This window comes from Salminus brasiliensis, chromosome 11 (assembly GCF_030463535.1).
Source record: "Salminus brasiliensis chromosome 11, fSalBra1.hap2, whole genome shotgun sequence".
NCBI lineage: Eukaryota > Metazoa > Chordata > Actinopteri > Characiformes > Bryconidae > Salminus > Salminus brasiliensis.
This window is the reverse complement of record NC_132888.1, coordinates 1185529-1202981: the sequence shown is the minus strand read 5'-3', so window position 1 is coordinate 1202981 and position 17453 is coordinate 1185529. Positions and strand designations below refer to the sequence as shown.

Below are 17453 nucleotides of genomic sequence, written 5' to 3'. Positions count from 1 at the left end.
ATGTTGTCTTTGTTCTTGTGGACGCACACAAACCATAACGACTCAAGGTCATGGCATATGTAATCGGAAGGATAAGGGTTTTATTTGATTTCATAAGGGGGGCTAAGAATTTTGACCTTGACTGTATGTATGTATAACGTGAAGTGTCTAGAAAACACTGCATTTTTACTGGAGAAGAAGGTCTGGAGAAGTGCCAGAGCCGATTGGGGAGCCACTGCATCCGCTTCAGCAGTGGAGGTATCTCTGTACGTACGTTGGTGCTTCATTAGTGATCAGAGGTTCTGCTTCTGGTGTGACAAACTTAGCGTAAACATTTGAAAATGAGAAATCACAGAAATCCCATAAATCTCCACTGTCCAGAGTTCAGCAGTAATAGAGAACACTGCAAATTACTCACACTGACAGCTTCCCTGCCTGGACCTCAGCTCTGGTTCCCAAACCACAAATCACAGCATGGATGGATGCTGCCATTCTACAGAGCTTATAAAGGAGGAGATGAGGGATGAGCTTCCTCTCACTGTTGATGGACCTGCAGCAGTAAAGGTAGGGTGAACATCAACACCTGCAACGCTTTAACACACATTAATACTCCGACCGGTCACTCAGCAAACTTACTAACTCCTCCAAACCTCTTATACTGAAGTTACACGACTAAACCAGCCACTGACCCTCTGATGCTCTACTGCTTTGTGTTCAGGTTTCCTGAGTTCTGACCATCATGACCGTCTCCTACACGTTGGAGGTCGCTAACGCCAGGTTCGCTGGCTTCACTAAGCTCCTGTTCAGATGGAAGGGCAGCATTTATAAACTGCTGTATAAGGAATTCCTGGTGTTCTGCTGCCTCTACAGCCTCTTCAGTGTCGTATACAGGTAACACCTCACACAAAATAACAGCGCCGGTACGAGCATGGGGATGCCTCACCTCCCTCACACACACACACAATATATGCACAATTTCCTGTGTGTGTGGGAGTGTGTGTGTTACACTAAGTGTCACAGTAACCTATATAGCAATATTATATATATCTGATAATATATTCACACCCACACACAGGAAATCTTATATAGGTATATATTATAATTATTTTTCTAACATATTCACAATATAGTTCAATTCCATAAGAGGTTCTTTTGAAGTTTCTACTAAAGTTTGATTTTCAATTACTTCATTTAATTCAAAATATGATGTTTTGCTAAAGTAAAGCAGATATTGGCATTTTCTATCCTCAAGCTCAGATTAGGTTAAAATGTGGTTTAAACATCTGAAAGGTTCGAGGGCTGATGAGTGCTCATTATTTTTTTATTATTACAAATATTTGTTTTTGCAAAACACGAAACAAAACATCCTTTTTTAATGAAAACACTGTAATTTAATGATTTAATTGTAAGTCACTGTAATTTGCCAGTGTAAACTGCTATGCTGAGCCAGGAGGGGGCGTCGGAGCTGTAAAACTGGGGCTTCAGAGTAATGACACTGCGTGTCCTCCTTTCGCCAATGACTGTAGAAAACATGGATGCTGTGGTTCCGTTCCCTTCTGTCCTACTATAGAAATTAAGCCAAAACTGTTCGCCATGTTCTCAAATCTACAACCAGAGTCTGCGCAGTAGAGAACAGAGGCAGAGCCAGACTCGCCTACTCATTTGGTAGCCCCGCCCCCTTCTCCCAGACTGAGCCTCAGTGTCTCAGACCGTCTTCACTGAGCTTCCAGTGCAGAAGCAGAGCGGATTCCCCCTAGATTCCCAGTTTGTCCAGTAAGTGGATGCTCCACCAGTAAAAGTGCAGCTCATGGAGGTTCCTCTACAGCTCAGCTCCTCCATGCAGGTCCTGCAGACGAGCAGTCTGCTCCAGCCAAGGCTGTAGCCCCGCCTTCTTAGGACAGAGCAGAGTGAGAGTTAAAAACAAAAATTAAAACTGGGTCAATATCAGCTCAGGGAGACTAACTGCTGGAATCTGGAGACACTGGAGACGGAGAGACAGTTTAGAGGAGGAGGAGGAGATGGAAAATGGGCGGAGCTGTTTTGGCACTAAAACATATAGGCATGGGTTAAGCGACACATCTTACAACCAGCCAGCAGAGGCGCTAGACCTGTGGTGGCTTCACTTTTCAGAGACGTTGTGCTGTCCATGCTTTCCACAGTCATAGTGTCAGTGAAATGCCCCCCGATCTGTCAACTCTCTCAATGTCGTTCATGTCGATGCTCTACCTGGTGCACGTTTCAGGTGTGTCCTCACTGAAGGTCAGCAGGAGCTGTTTGAGAGAGCTGCCCGTCACTGTAATAAATTCGCCAAGCTGATCCCCATGTCCTTCGTCCTTGGTAAGTCAAAGATCAGGCATTCATTTACCAAAGGTTTATCAATAAATCCTTAACAGCCAAGCTGACCACTGTCCATCCAACCGATTGGATGTGTTCTCTGGAATGATGGTGGTGTAGCTCCATCCAATACTTTTGGGATGAGTTGGGGCGATGGGGATGATGAGGTGGGGTGGTGGTCATCTATCCAGCATCCTGACCTCAGTAACACTCTTGTGTTGAATCAAATCCTCACAGCAATTCTGCAAAATATGAGCCCTGGGTAGAAGAGGCAGTTACTTTAGTAGCTGAAGGCTTTCATTATTAGGGGCGTCCACAAACATTTGGACATATAGTGTATCTAGCACTGTGTGTGTGTGTATGTGTGTGTGTGTGTGTGTGTGTGTGTGTGTGTGTGTGTGTGTGTGTGTGTGCTCTCCAGGCTTCTACATCACTCAGGCATTCCAGCGTTGGTGGGGTCAGTACACCAGCTTCCCCTTGCCCGATAACCTGATGATGGTGGTGTCCGGTAACGTCCACGGCTCTGATGAACGAGGGCGTCTCCTGAGGAGGACGCTGATGAGATACGCCAACCTGTCCTCCGTCCTCATCCTGCGCTCCATCAGCACACGCGTCCACAAGCGCTTCCCTACATTACAGCACATAGTGGATGCAGGTGAGATACGGGCCTGCAGAGTTCTGGAGTGTAATGTGGGTGTGTGCTTCATATCACTGTGAGACACTGAGGGGCCCATATCTCACAGGGTCCTGTATTGTCCTGAGGCCCACCTATTACATATGTGCTGGATTACCCACATTTTACCCTGATTGTAGGCCCACGCTTCAGTTCGCCCCTCCTCACAGAAGCACAACTCTGTCATAATTAACGTTAATTTCATAGGCCTTAAAATAGAACCCTGGGGGACTCCGCAGGATAAGCTAAACCAATCAGATACCAAATAATTCCCAATAGATTCTGCATTAGATTTAATAACAGAGTAACTAACATGGGCTGAAACTTTAGTGTGAGTGGGAGGGGCTAAACATCTATAAGGTCAGAAACGATCAGTTCAAAGCTGGCTGTCTTTGAAGCTATACGTTTATCTGCTAGGGTTATATACTTTAGTATAAATGAAAACTAAGGTTTTTATGATATAGGTTCTTTAATATAATATTAACATAATTACAACAAATATGGTGTCCCAGTGGTTGCTATGCAACTAGGGGTTAGGTTTAATAACAGTTATTAAACCTAACCCTGATTTGCATAGCAACCACTGGGACACCATATCAACTGCTTAACAGAAGCATAGCTCCACTTAGCACAGTTTAGTTTCCCTGGACTTAATTCTGAATGCTGTGTTTATATACTAGCTTTATATATTATTTTATCAGATTTTCATGATATGAACTCTTTAACGTTAATTTAACGTAAGTAAGGGCAAAACAAAAAGCCAGTTTCCCAGACCAGGATTAAGCCTAGACCGGGACTACACCACATTTTGGATGGATATTATCTCTGGGAGAGAACATACACAACAATGGAGTCCATCATTAGGCTTAAAGTCCGAACTGGCCCAATGTTCTCCACACCTTCAAACCATGCAGTGTAATCTAGGTCCTGGTTAGGGTTCTAACAGTTACAGCTGTGTAATGTAAGGTGTTTATCCTGAGTGTAGGATTTATGACGGAGGAGGAACTGAGAACTCTGGATCATCTGTACTCCGACTTTAATAAGTACTGGATGCCTCTGGCCTGGTTTGCAAACCTGGCATCGAAAGCGAGGGAGGAGGGCCGAGTGAAGGATGACATCGCCCTGAGACTGCTGATGGACGTGAGTCACAAAAGTTATAATAATAATAATAATAATAATAATAATAATAGTAATAGTAATAATAATAATAATAATAATAATAGCATTTAGTGATTTACACATATTGACACCATTCCAACTCCAGAATCCAGCTTTCTGATTGGACGTACGGTTTCCGAGTAGCAACCGCTATTCATTAGATTGTTTTTTATTAGAATAAATGGCGCCCTCTTGTGTTTTCATGATTCTAGTACACTGAAAACATCATAGCAACTACCTGGGATACTACAGCAACTGCATAGTAACCACTGGAACACCATAGCAACTGCTTAGCAAGAACATAGCAGCTACTTTGAATAGCAGCCACATAGTAACCACTGGAACACCATAGCAACTGCTTAGCAAAAGCATAGCAGCTACTTTGAACAGCTTAGCAACTGCATAGTAACCACTGGAACACCATAGCAACTGCTTAGCAAGAACATAGCAGCTACTTTGAATAGCAGCCACATAGTAACCACTGGAACACCATAGCAACTGCTTAGCAAAAGCATAGCAGCTACTTTGAACAGCTTAGCAACTGCATAGTAACCACTGGAACACCATAGCAACTGCTTAGCAAGAACATAGCAGCTACTTTGAATAGCAGCCACATAGTAACCACTGGAACACCATAGCAACTGCTTAGCAAGAACATAGCAGCTACTTTGAATAGCAGCCACATAGTAACCACTGGAACACCATAGCAACATCTTAGCAAGAACATAGCAACCATTTAGAACAGCATCACAACTGCATAGTAACCACATAGTAACCCTGAAATACCATAGCAACTGCTTAGCATAAGCGTAGCAATCATTTAGAATGCATGCATATCAGTTGTTATTATTATTATTATTATTGTTGTTGTTGTTGTTGTTGTTGTTGTTAGGATCACCTCTATTCTTATGCTATGTACTGAAGGTATTTACTGGTAGCATACGTCTGTCAGGAGCTCTGGTGTAGGGGTTTCTCTCACCTGCTCACACTGATAATAAATCTTGTGGAATGACGTCAGTGCAGCGATACCTCACATCAGCTACTTCCCGTTGTGTGTCAGGAGCTGAATAACTACAGGGCAAAGTGCAGCATGCTCTTCCACTACGACTGGATCAGCATCCCTCTGGTGTACACTCAGGTAAAGTGACGTTTATGGGGAACATCGTGACACAGCAGTCTGATTTAGAGCCCCTATCTGGAGTTTTCTACAGACACAGTCACTTACACTGATAACACTGCTGCTACTGCCTGCTACCCAGTCCAGTAACAACTGCTGACAAAAGTATTGGGACACCTCCACACTATTCCACCTACAGGAAGCTCTACCAGCAGCAGCAGCAGGTCTGGAGCTCTGCTGCAGTTACTGAGTCAGTTGGAGGCTTTTCTGCACTCTGCTCTGAGCTCAGCACTCGGCCCTGACCCCGCTCTGTAACTTTACGTGGTCTGACAGACACTCGGTGGCTGAGCTGCTCTCTGTGAGCTGTTCCTCCTAAACTCTTCCACTGTTCAATAATATCCCCTCATTCAATGATTAAGAGGTGTGTCCAAATACTTTTGTCCATATAGTGTATTTTCTTAAGGCATATTTATTCATATGTGTCTGTTTATGTGTGTATATGTATGGTTACAGTAATTAAGTAAGGGAACCACTCATCCACCCAACCCCATATCTATCTATCCACCCACACACCCATCAGTCCATCCCCCCCTAACCATCTGTCCACCCATCCTTCTATCCATCCATCCATCCATTCACTCATCTATCTATCCATCCACCCATCTGTCCACCAACCCACCCGCCCACCGTTATGCTGAATCTAACCCGCAGTCTCTGCTGACCTGTGTTCAGGTGGTCACTCTGGCCGTGTATTCCTTCTTTGCCTTCTGTCTGATCGGCCGGCAGTTTGTAAAACCTGAGAGAGCTGATGAGCTCAAAGTTCATGTAGATCTGTACGTCCCCGTCTTCACCCTGCTGGAGTTCTTCTTCTACGCCGGCTGGCTGAAAGTAAATATATCTGCATTACTGTCTCACCGTTCTCCCCAGCAGCCCCTGTTCTCACTGAAGGCTTGTCTGATGGAGGCTGCAGCACTGAGAGGCTGAGGGGTTGAGAGGTTGAGGGGCTGAGGGGCTGAGAGGCTGAGGGGCTGAGAGGCTGAGGGGCTGAGAGGCTGTGGGGCTGTGAGGCTGAGAGGCTGAGGGGTTGAGAGGCTGAGGGGCTGAGGGGTTGAGAGGCTGAGGGGCTGAGGGGTTGAGAGGCTGAGGGGCTGAGGGGCTGAGGGGTTGAGAGGCTGAGGGGCTGAGGGGCTGAGAGGCTGAGAGGCTGAGGGGCTGTGGGGCTGTGAGGCTGAGGGGTTGAGAGGCTGAGGGGCTGAGGGGTTGAGAGGCTGAGGGGCTGAGGGGTTGAGAGGCTGAGGGGCTGAGGGGCTGAGGGGTTGAGAGGCTGAGGGGCTGAGGGGCTGAGGGGCTGTGAGGCTGAGGGGCTGTGAGGCTGAGGGGCTGCTGAAGTGTCTCCTGAAGTGTTGGCTGTGTTTCTACAGGTCGGGGAGCTCATCATCAACCCGTTTGGAGAAGACGATGACGACTTTGAGACCAATCAGCTCATCGACCGGAACATTCAGGTTACACGTCACATTCACCAGTGACGAATTACCCCAAACTGCTTCCCTGTAAACAGACACCCGGCGTAACACACACACCTGCCCCTGTTCTCCAGGTCTCCATGCTGGCGGTGGACGACATGCACCAGAACCTCCCTCCGCTCCAAAAAGACAAATACTGGACTGATAAAAGCTTCAGTCTGCCCTTCGGCCCGGCTAAGCCCATCTTTATGGGTTCCACCTATGACATGAGGTGACCTTTAGCATAAACCTGATGACCTGAGACTACAGTAGCATCAAAAGTTTGGACACCCCTGACATAATTAATGCTTTCACACCACACACTCCTCCTCATTACCCAGCAAACACACAGTGCCACAAGCTGTCTGCCTCCTTAATACTGTATATTGCTACAATGTTGTACATAGGTGGCGCTGTTTACATTTCCTCCTAACAGCATTTTCACAACCTCATTTTAAGTAGCGTCACCTTTTAATCACCTTTCCAAACTTTCCAACATTATCCTTTAGATATTTACCACCACATATTTTACAACACAGTGAACTGAATATTAATAATAATTAATAATTAAAAAAATAATCATTTATAATGAGAAATAACATTTTATATTTTTTATAGAACATTGTTATATATAATTTTCTTCTTCTTCTTCTTCTTCTCCTTATTATTATTATTATTATTGAAAGAATTATAAATCAAATTTTGGCTCATGAGGGACGAATGGATTATGCGTAAATGTTTGCGTTTTATTAATATTATTTATTTTATTAATGAATTTTAAATAATATTTTGTAGGTTTTGACAGAAAGTGGTCTATTATTGTAAAAGCATACGTTCTTCGATTAACTTTTGGAGGTTCTTTCATTTGTAACTGTGGAGAACCTTTAAGAAAAGGTTTCTAGAAGAAAAAGGTTCCATGAAAGTTCCTCAAAACACCAAAGTTCCTCCACAGTTTCAAACTGAAGAACCCCTAAAAGTTCCTTGAGGAACTTACGCTTTTAACAGTACAGGAGTCTTTTATGGTGTTCTCACTACACTCTAGAACGTCCCACGCTTATACAGTAGACATGCTTATCTGGAAGACGGAGCAGTAACAGTCTACAGTAACCTGCTCTCTCATTCCTCAGGTAGAAGTGAGTGGAGATACGAGGGTTTAAAAGACTTCTATAGAAGCTGAAGTATCAACTGAAGCTTTTTACTCCAGTAAAAGTGTAAAAGTACTGGTTTCAGAACCACTTCAAATAGAAAAGTAAAAGTAATGGAAGGAAAATAAAGGCCGAAAGCTTAGGCAGCACCACAGGGGTCTATAGCGCACTATTTATCTGGAGAAGGTTTTTTTTTAATGTAAGCAGAAGTAGTAAAATTACTCCAGTATAGATAAGTATCTACTTAAGTAAAGTAATTAAGTATCTGTACTTCACTACTTGACCCCTCTGCTTCACCCTCTCTCGCGCCTTCTGTGACCACATTAAACACTCTGGTTATTAATGATGGCTCTCTGCTGGTCTTGCAGGGCGGTGGTTGATGATGATGAGGTGGAGGACCTGACCCACAGCTATCAGTCCTCAATGCTGCCGGTCAGCGTGTGGCCACCTACTCCACAAAAGCAGAAGAGCCGGGGACTGTGCTGCTGTGCCAAACAGAAGAAACCCAAAGCCCCGAACCTGGACACGGAGACCATCCACATCCTGTCTGCTAAACCGTGTGTGTGTGACCAGCGGGAGGCAGAGCGGAGGCCTCAGTGTGTGCTCACTTTAGAGGAGGCAGAGACTCCACAGGCCGCTCCGGAGGACACCAGCAAATCAGCGCAGTGACCGACTCTCCATCAGACCCGGAGCTGCTGATCACATGAATCTCTGGACACTTCATTGGTGGAGTTCTGACAGTTCACACATTTAAGGAGCAGTTCTGAACTTCTGAGCCCAGATTTAGTGGACTGGCCTAAGCAGGTGTGGTATGGGAGATACAGTGCTTCTCTAGTTTACAGCAGGAGATGATCGGCCAAATAGCTCCTAACCCCCTCTATAGACACACCTCAGAGCTCCTCCAGATCATCAGCTGGTAGATGGTCAGGAGGTTTAGGAAACAGTGGGACTGACTTTAGTCTATAAACCCAAACAGAACCACAGAGATCTGAGTTCATCTTAAAAAAAAAAAAGGTTCCTCTCTCCGTTCATACCAGATAACCTTGTATTAAAAACAAATCTTTTACATTAAGAGTAAAAAAATATTTTGGGCATGTGTTCAGAGATTGGGGACTGTCCAAGTCCAGGCTAGCCTCTTATCTCCTGCTGCAAACTTTTAATAAGAAAAAAATAATAGTAGAGCTCAGCGATCAAATCAACAGTGTTCATCTCACTTCGCCAGAACTGCTCCTTAAATGCAGAAATTGGCAAAACTCCAGTCTTCAGACTTTCTACATTTTTCACCAAATCGTCTCTTTAGAGAGAGAGGTTTTATATAGTCCAACTCAGCAGTTTAAACACTCAACTACAGAGGGGGGTTTTAAAGATACAGCCACAGAAACTGTAGTGACATTTATAATTATGGTCATCTGAAATAAAAGCCATTAAGTTCAGCTTTACACTAATTTACATTTGACGGTCCATTCTTAAATCCTTTACTACTTACATTAGCTTGAATATGCACAGGAGAGGTGCAGCAGAAGTTTTCCCCAAAAGCTTCTAATCCCAAGGCTGAAACTCAGTCAAGTGAGCATGAAAGCATTATTTTAAGCATTATTTTTTTTATTTTATTTTTTTAAGTGTAACCATGTACTCCAAACTTTTGAATTTCCGTGCAGCATTGCAGAGTCATGAAATAAAGACAAATACACCAAATCTGTAGGGCACTTTCCTTTTTAATGATGGTAATATCAAACAGAGCTGTACATTTATTTGCCTTTCCTGGCCTTGATCTTCCTCAGGTAGAACTCCAGTTCTTTACCCTCGAGAACGTAGCCATCAGCCCGACCACACTGTCCCGGTCTGGAGGAGATGCAGGCTGGGGTGGAGAAAGAAAAACACAAACACGAACACATGACTACGTATCTGAGTGCGTGTGAGAACGGCTCCACGGAGCGCTGCTGCACGGGTCAGAAGGTTGAGTGAGTTCGTCACTGGTCTCAGTAGCAGAACTGGTTAAGATCTCATCATATCAATGCTGGACAGTTAAAATGTGAACATTTTCGGAGGAGGTCGAGTCTTACCGAGCAGCTTGCCCTGCTGGAACTGCTCGTCCAAGATGGCACTGATCTTGCTGTTCTTTCTGCGTACATCTAACTTCTTCTGAACCTTCTTTGACCTCTTCTTGTTCAGAATTTCGTCGTCTTCAGGGCTCTGCGAGAACAGACAGGACGGGGTTAAACCAATTACTCAAACAAGAATTAAGCAAATGGAAGGGGGTTCTTTATCCTAATAGTTCTCCAATGGTGCACCGTGATGTTTTTGGTTGAATACGAGCCAGAACAGAAGTGCTTTATTTGGGTCAAAAACTCCAGCATGGGGGACTCTGGTCCTGGACGTCCAGATTCCTTCACAATTTGGTGATTTTCCTGCTTAAGCACATCTCAGCTAACTCAGCAAGGTTCCAGGTTTATTAAGTGTACATCAGGGAAATCAGTAAACTGTACTGTACTCCAGCTCTCAGCTCCTCATCCTCTCTCCCAGCCCCTATTTAAAGCTGGAAAGTCTGAATTCTACAGAGTTCAGAAGTGGGAAACTTCCCAATTTAATAAAAGCATGCCTCTTCCACCTGGCTTAATCCAACAGTGTTCTGGTATTAGGCATTTAGACCACATTAAAAGTTTCCATATCTAAAGGGCACTATTTAATAAAACCTTAAGGGCACGACATTGGTCACTTTGTTAGTCTTCCTCAGAGTCGTCAAGCTGCATCACTCTACTCAGTAGCAGAACTGGACAAAGCTATCATCACAGAAAGACAAAGACCAATCCGTTGACCCGAGATTTCACAAGCCCTTCAAGTTTGGTTGGGTGAAAATTTCAGTTCTCCTCAATGTAAAAACACTTAATCACCAAAGACATCAAGTTCAAAATCTGCTTAAATTAGTTTAGTCCAAGGAGCAAGAAGAGCGTCTACACCATCAATGGGGTGCAGGCTTCCAACACTCCTTAAACCCACCAGCCTAAGCAGCTGTACTAAAGCAGGGCTGATCAGCTACATTCAGGAGAACAGAAGACACATGATCTAACCAGCTCAACAGCGTTCGCCCTCGTTTCCACAAAAACTAAACCCACACATACCAGTTTGGATCCCTTCTTGCGTCCGAGAGGAAGGGCATAGTGAGCTTCATACCAATGCCTGAACGGGCCGCTGTCAACAAGCACCACGCAGTTCTTCACCAGGGTCTTGGTTCTCACCAGCTCGTTATTGGAGGCATTGTAGACCACGTCAATGATCCTGGTCTTACGGGTGCAGCCTGATGGAAGACGAGACACTTGATTCGCTGGTGCCAAGAGCACATTCTGAACAGGTAAGGGCTAAGGGCGCTTCAGACAGGTCTTTCTCAGCGTTGGAACACCGATATCCATCACAAATGTTCAGTAGCAGAACTGGACATGTTTTCATCACTGAAAGACTTGTTGTGTGTTTAGAAAGTGAGATCCAGCCAGATCCAGGTGGCGCCCCCTACACACTTACCCATTTAGCTACTCTCTCATACAAAATGCATTTGGACACTTGTCCCTTATTAAGGCCCTTATTGGTACACCGGTCCATGTGTGGGACCATGTGACCCAAATGGTACGTACATTAACGCTGACCCTGCACTGAATGCAGCTGCATACCTAGCCAATGCTTAAAATGGATCAATAACCGGTGTATTGGGGAAATTATCGGCAAAACCCTCCAACATTACCATCTAGAGTATGAGAAACATGGGGCTCAATAGAAAGTGGTGAAGCTTTAGCAAACCACTGATCCTGGACCCTAAAGCCTGGACTAGACTTAGACTAGCATATCACCAATTAATCAATTTCAGACTGGTTTCCTTCAGGTAGTCTCAATTCGAGTCCATTAATTCAATTTTCCCAACTATATATTTAAAGTTGTAGGATTGAGTTGATTACAGTATGGAAAGTAATGTTTGGACACCTGGAAGGAGCTTAACCTTCACACCCATCTACATGCAGGCTACAGAACCTTCAATCCACCACCCGCTGCCTAGTCCCGGCCCGGTGCTTAACAGCGGTCCAGTGTAGTGTAATGTTCTAGGACAGCTTAGCATCCTGAAGGACGTAGAGACACCTCAGTCTTGGGAAATAAGGACCAGGCTCAAAAGGAACCAATTAATAGATCTTGGGCGCTGAATGAGCCTAGTATTGGCCTAAACTGGCTTTATCAGCAGTAATCTGGGTCCATCAGTTCTACACTACTCCACCCCAACTTTTAAACTGTGGAGGATCTGGAAACATGGTGGAGAACGGCTCAGTTAAAACCCACTCACACTCTGAGCCCCATGAGAAGTTGCCCACATCCAGCTTCAGGGCACGGAACTTCTTGTTCCCACCACGGACCCGGATGGTGTGGATGCGCTTGGGTCCAAGCTGGAGAGCAGAGAGAACACATTAGACAGCCAGAAAACCACCTTCAGCAACATACAGCACCCACATCACCGAGCCGGGCCATGTGTCAGAGTAACTATGACAAATCCTAACACTGGACAGTCCAAAGCTTTGACCAAAACGGCCAAAAAGACCGGCCTAAGGACACGCTTACATCACTCACATGGGAAGGCTCACAGGGGCTGAACTATCCCCACCAGTACCCAGCCTAAACGAGCCATGCGGGCTCCGGACCCTTTACCTTGGTGTTGGAGGCCGGCCGGCCGAGCTCGTACTTCCTCCTCTTGTGGACGGGTTTGCGCTTGCCGCCGGTCTTGCGGCGCTTGTGCCAGTTATCCCTCGAGATACCTGCAAGAGAAGAACCACACGTTAGAACCCAACAGAAAGGTACGGCCCAGCCCAAAGACCTCAGGACCGAGAGGCTTGAGTGTTCAGTTCTCCAAGGTGTTTATCCACACGTTCACATCAGAGTCCGCAAAGAGAGTCATCATGTACACTCAAGCCCTCAGGCCCATTTACAGCTATCTAGAACATGTGGGACGGCATGAGGAACCATGAGGTTCTACAGGGCTAATACACAAAGCACATTCCCAACCCCTGAAGATCTGCATTAGAGAAACTAACAGTACTGGAAACAAGGAACCCAAACCCAGCAGATCAGCAGAACCCATGAGGTTCTACTGAGCCAAGTTAATGAATATGGGTCAAAAAGCAGATTACTGAGGCTGTAAAACAGCAGTATGAGCTCCTGAGGTCAGTCCTGAAACACTACACATCTGGATATGAGCTCCTGAGGTCAGTCCTGAAACACTACACATCTGTCTGAGCTGTGAAGCACGAGGCTGAAGCCCCTCCAGCTCCCAGTCCACCTTAAATAGTGCAGCAGCTCCACGCAGGCCTGCTCCGTTAAGGTGGACCCGGGCACTTCCACACGGCCACAGCGAGTCACAAGTCCCCTCCACCCCCAAATTTAACACACAGCTCCAACCTTCCCCGCAGAAACTCGCTGTAAGACACGTCCATGTCCTAAAAGGCAGCTCGGCCGCGCTCGAACCCCCGCGCTGCTCTAGCCCTGCGCGCCCAGCGCGGCCATCTTAAGCCATGTCCCCTCTGCTCCACAACTCCTCTCCGAAACAAAGAAATAAAACCGCTAAAACACCGCATAGCGCCGCAATACGGCTCTGCAGTCACTCTAACATATCTACTACACCGCTGAGTCTAAACATTAAAGCAGATAGTGGCGTTAGAAAGGCAGATGAGAGCGGATTATCGCCGCTCGGTCTCCGTAAACACGTACCCATTCTCAGGCGCCGGCTAGAAAGAGGGAGCCCAAAGCATCATGGGCATGTTTCAAGGACACACCTATCGCGAGATTCTGACGAGAACACAACGGGGAAGCGGAAATCGGCATACACGTTCCCTACCTAGGGCACTAGCGAGGGTACTAGCGAGGGTACTAGGTTTTGTTGCTTGCTGTTACGGATTAAATTACATTAAATAATATTTACGGACATGAATCGATCAGTTTTATTACTTTGAGGGATTGTTTATTGTATCGAAGGCAACGATTTATACCTATAAATATTTATTTCTACCTTTATACTTTATAATTTATACTATAATTTCTAAAGTATATTAATCATGTGAAATCATTGTTTTCAAAAATTTTAAAATCAGTTAGCACACAAAAATACAGCTGTACAGCATCAAAGCTTTATATATATATATATATATATATATATATATATATATATATATATTTTAAACATGTATATATAAAACATTGCAATTATATATAAGTATTATATATTCAGCCCCCTTAAACGTTTCAACCTCAACCTCAAAACATAAAGATATGAAATTGTAATTTTTTGTGAAGAATCAACAACAAGTGGGACACAATCGTGAAGAGGAACGAAATTTGTTGGATATTTTAAACTTTTTTTTTAGAAGTAAAAACTGAAAATTGGGGCGTGCAATATTATTCGCCCCCTTTACTTTCAGTGCAGCAAACTCGCTCCAGAAGTTCAGCGAGGGTCTCTGAATGATCCAGTGTTGACCTGGATGACTGATGATGATAAATAGAATCCGCCTGTGTGTAATCGAGTCTCCGTATAAATGCACCTGCTCTGTGATAGAGTTCTGTTTAAAGCGCAGAGAGCATCATGAAGACCAAGGAACACACCAGGCAGGTCCCAGATACTGTTGTGGAGAAGTTTAAACCTGGATTTGGATACAAAAAGATTTCCCAAGCTTTAAACATCTAAAGGAGCACTGTGTAAGCGATCATATTGAAATGGAAGGAGTATCGGACCACTGCAAATCTACCAGGACCCGGCCGTCCCTCTAAACTTTCAGCTCAAACAAGGAGAAGACTGATCAGAGATGCAGCCGAGGGGCCCAGGATCACTCTGGATGAACCGCAGAGATCTGCAGCTGAGGTGGGAGACTCTGTCCACAGGACAACAATCAGTCGTACACTGCACAAATCTGGCCTTTATGGAAGAGTGGCAAGAAGAAAGCCATTTCTCAAAGATATCCATTAAAGGTTCGTTTAAAGTTTGCCACAAGCCCCCTGGGAGAAACACCAACCATGTGGAAGAAGGTGCTCTGGTCAGATGAAACCAAAATCGAACTTTTTGGCCACAATGCAAAACGTTATGTTTGGCGTAAAAGCAACACAGCTCATCACCCTGAACACACCATCCCCACTGTCAAACATGGTGGTGGCAGCATCATGGTTTGGGCCTGCTTGTTCTTCAGCAGGGACCGGGAAGATGGTTAAAATTGATGGGAAGATGGATGGAGCCAAATACAGGACCATTCTAAAAGAAAACCTGTTGGAGTCTGCAAAAGACCTGAGACTGGGACGGAGATTTATATTCCAACAAGACAATGATCCAAAACATAAGTGTGTGTGTGTGTGTGTGTGTGTGTGGAAAAACTTGTATCTCCAAAATAGTGACTTTACAGGAGAAGGTAAAAACTCTGTGTGAACAGTAATTTCTCATAAAATGTGATTTGATCCTCATCCAGGTCAAGTGTGTCTAAAATAATAAAACAAAACAATTCTGATCATTCAACCAACTATTCATTCCAAAGGTTCACTTACCTTTCCCACTAACACTTTGAGCGTTAAATAAGTGTTCAATAAAGACCTGCAAGATCCTTTTTTTTGTGTGTTATTATTTTAGGCACATTCCCTTTGATTTCATTCCGGCTCGTCATCAATAAAAAATCCTCTCCAGATAAATCCTGTGAGTCTGATCCTGATTGGATGAGAAGTATAAACAGACACCATTCTGACCCCCTATTGGTTTATAAGAGATCCATCACACCTGCACACGTCCCGTCACTCTCCAGCAGCTCACAGCAGACGTCTGTAGTCTAGTATGAAGACTGTGTCCGTGGCAGAGACTCAAGAGAACTGCAGTGAAACGTCCCGACTGAGCCCCACATTTACACTCCAATAAAGCTTATTGATCACACGCCTCTGAAGTCTGACTTTCTGCAGCTTTACAGAACTTCTAGACAACGACTCCTCATATTTCCCTCCATGATGCTCATGTTGATGCTCAGTAGAGCACAGAGACGCTCCTTTAATAGAGCTGATATTACTGAAATGGGCCTCCTCTTGTCTGAGGATTGTTCTTGGACTAACACCTCCTGTTAAAAAAGCCTCTTTATTTCCAGAGGAGGGATCATTCATCTCCTCATTTACTCGCAGACTTTACAGATGCACCGTTGAGAGCGTACTGACCAACTGCATGACTGTGCAGTATGGAGGCTCTGCTGTGGCTGTCAGGAAGCACAGGGTGTTGAAGGTCACTCAGCACATCACCAACTACCTACCATCCACGACCTTGAGCAGGCACTGAGCACGCAGCAGCATTAGGGACTCTGAAGTCACTCACTGTATAACCTTCTACCCTGGGGGAGGAGATCTAGGAGCATGCCAGAATCAGCCGGCTCAGGAACAGCTTCTTCCCTACATCCATCACACTACTGAACTCCTCAATACACTGACAGGCACAATCTACCACACTGCACTGAACCCCACCCCACACTGGCTATACCCCCCCTCATTATACTTATGATGCACTGCTCATATATCAATAGTTCCTTATTTATTATTACTACACGTTTAGCTCTGTTTTGTTACTATTTGAACATCTGGAATATGCTGACTGCATTACATTGTCTTGTAAAGAGCAATGTCTATAAAGCTGAATCTATATATACCACCCTGGAAAAAATACATGATCAGTTTGATTTTACTATTTATAGGCAGTTTTAGGAAAATTATTTATTTATTTATTAGCAGAAATGAAACTGCTCAAATACTGCAGATGAATGATTATAATAATTATAATGTAAAGAAGTTATTATTCAGATTTAATCACAGTACTAATATCTGAACTTTGAGAGCATTCAGAATCACTGTGCTGAAATAACCTCAACGGCCAATCACAGCTCTCATGTCTCGGCCGGATCTCCACTAGTCTTTCACACTGCTGTTGGGACTTTATGCCGTTCATAGTAAATTCAGCTCACTCACCTCTGTTGGATGAAATGTCTGGAATAAAACAACTGCCAGACTCATAGAGATGCAGATTTAATAAAGTACTATTAAGTGTCTCTTCATTTTTTTCCAGAGCTGCATATAACCCCAATAGAACACTACTTTCTGTACATTCTGTGTATATTTTATATGTTTGTATATTTATTATATTATATTTAGTAATGTATATTAGTGTTATCCTGAAAGTAGGGAGAAGGAATGGGGGGTGTAGAAAGTAGGGTGTATGGAGAAGGGAGTAGGGTGTAGAAAATAGGGAGTAAGGAGAAGGAATGAGGGTGTAGGTAGTAGGGTGTATGGAGAAGGGAGTAGGGTGTAGAAAACAGGGAGTAAGGAGAAGAAATGGGGGTGTAGGTAGTAGGGTGTATGGAGAAGGGAGTAGGGTGTAGAAAACAGGGAGTAAGGAGAAGGAATGAGGGTGTAGGTAGTAGGGTGTAGGTAAGATCACTATTGAATGAAACGACAGTTTTTCTCTGAAGATGTTCTACTGCATTTTCCAACAAAAGAAGACAGACTGCCCCCTAATG

General features: G+C 44.4%; 2 protein-coding genes and 2 non-coding genes across 5 annotated transcripts in view; 1 reads left to right on the top strand and 3 right to left on the bottom strand.

The window, feature by feature from the left end:
* Nucleotides 1-718: 718 nt before the first annotated feature.
* best4 (bestrophin 4) lies at nucleotides 719-8577 on the top strand. The gene is made up of 9 exons (XM_072691687.1): nucleotides 719-870; nucleotides 2222-2316; nucleotides 2735-2968; nucleotides 3972-4126; nucleotides 5205-5282; nucleotides 5994-6149; nucleotides 6683-6763; nucleotides 6859-6995; nucleotides 8277-8577. The coding sequence occupies exons 1-9, from the start codon at nucleotides 719-721 to the stop codon at nucleotides 8575-8577; spliced, it is 1389 nt and encodes a 462-aa protein (XP_072547788.1).
* A 1028-nt stretch (nucleotides 8578-9605) lies between these two features.
* The window catches only part of rps8a (ribosomal protein S8a), a 21493-nt gene continuing 13645 nt past the window's right edge, over nucleotides 9606-17453 (bottom strand). The window contains exons 1-6 of one of the 2 annotated variants that reach the window (XM_072691271.1): nucleotides 13645-13705; nucleotides 12589-12695; nucleotides 12230-12329; nucleotides 11028-11203; nucleotides 9972-10101; nucleotides 9606-9766 (exon numbers count right to left, since the gene is read on the bottom strand). In XM_072691271.1, the coding sequence (XP_072547372.1) occupies nucleotides 9657-9766; nucleotides 9972-10101; nucleotides 11028-11203; nucleotides 12230-12329; nucleotides 12589-12695; nucleotides 13645-13648 (627 nt within the window). In that variant the 5' untranslated portion in view covers nucleotides 13649-13705 and the 3' untranslated portion in view covers nucleotides 9606-9656. Of the gene's footprint in view, nucleotides 9767-9971; nucleotides 10102-11027; nucleotides 11204-12229; nucleotides 12330-12588; nucleotides 12697-13644; nucleotides 13706-17453 lie in introns of those variants that run through there. The other variant, XM_072691270.1, reaches the window with a different exon arrangement.
* Nucleotides 10634-10703, bottom strand: LOC140568450 (small nucleolar RNA SNORD38). Its single transcript, XR_011980629.1, has one exon. It is a non-coding gene; the product is annotated as a small nucleolar RNA SNORD38 (small nucleolar RNA).
* Nucleotides 12409-12513, bottom strand: LOC140568451 (small nucleolar RNA SNORD46). Its single transcript, XR_011980630.1, has one exon. It is a non-coding gene; the product is annotated as a small nucleolar RNA SNORD46 (small nucleolar RNA).

Bases quoted from the DNA above. Each gene is read 5' to 3' on its own strand.
- best4 (XM_072691687.1), top strand. From the start codon at position 719: ATGACCGTCTCCTACACGTTGGAGGTCGCTAACGCCAGGTTCGCTGGC. The intron at 4,127-5,204 runs GTGAGTCACAAA...GTTGTGTGTCAG, and splicing joins CCCTGAGACTGCTGATGGAC to GAGCTGAATAACTACAGGGC. The intron at 6,150-6,682 runs GTAAATATATCT...GTGTTTCTACAG, and splicing joins TCTACGCCGGCTGGCTGAAA to GTCGGGGAGCTCATCATCAA.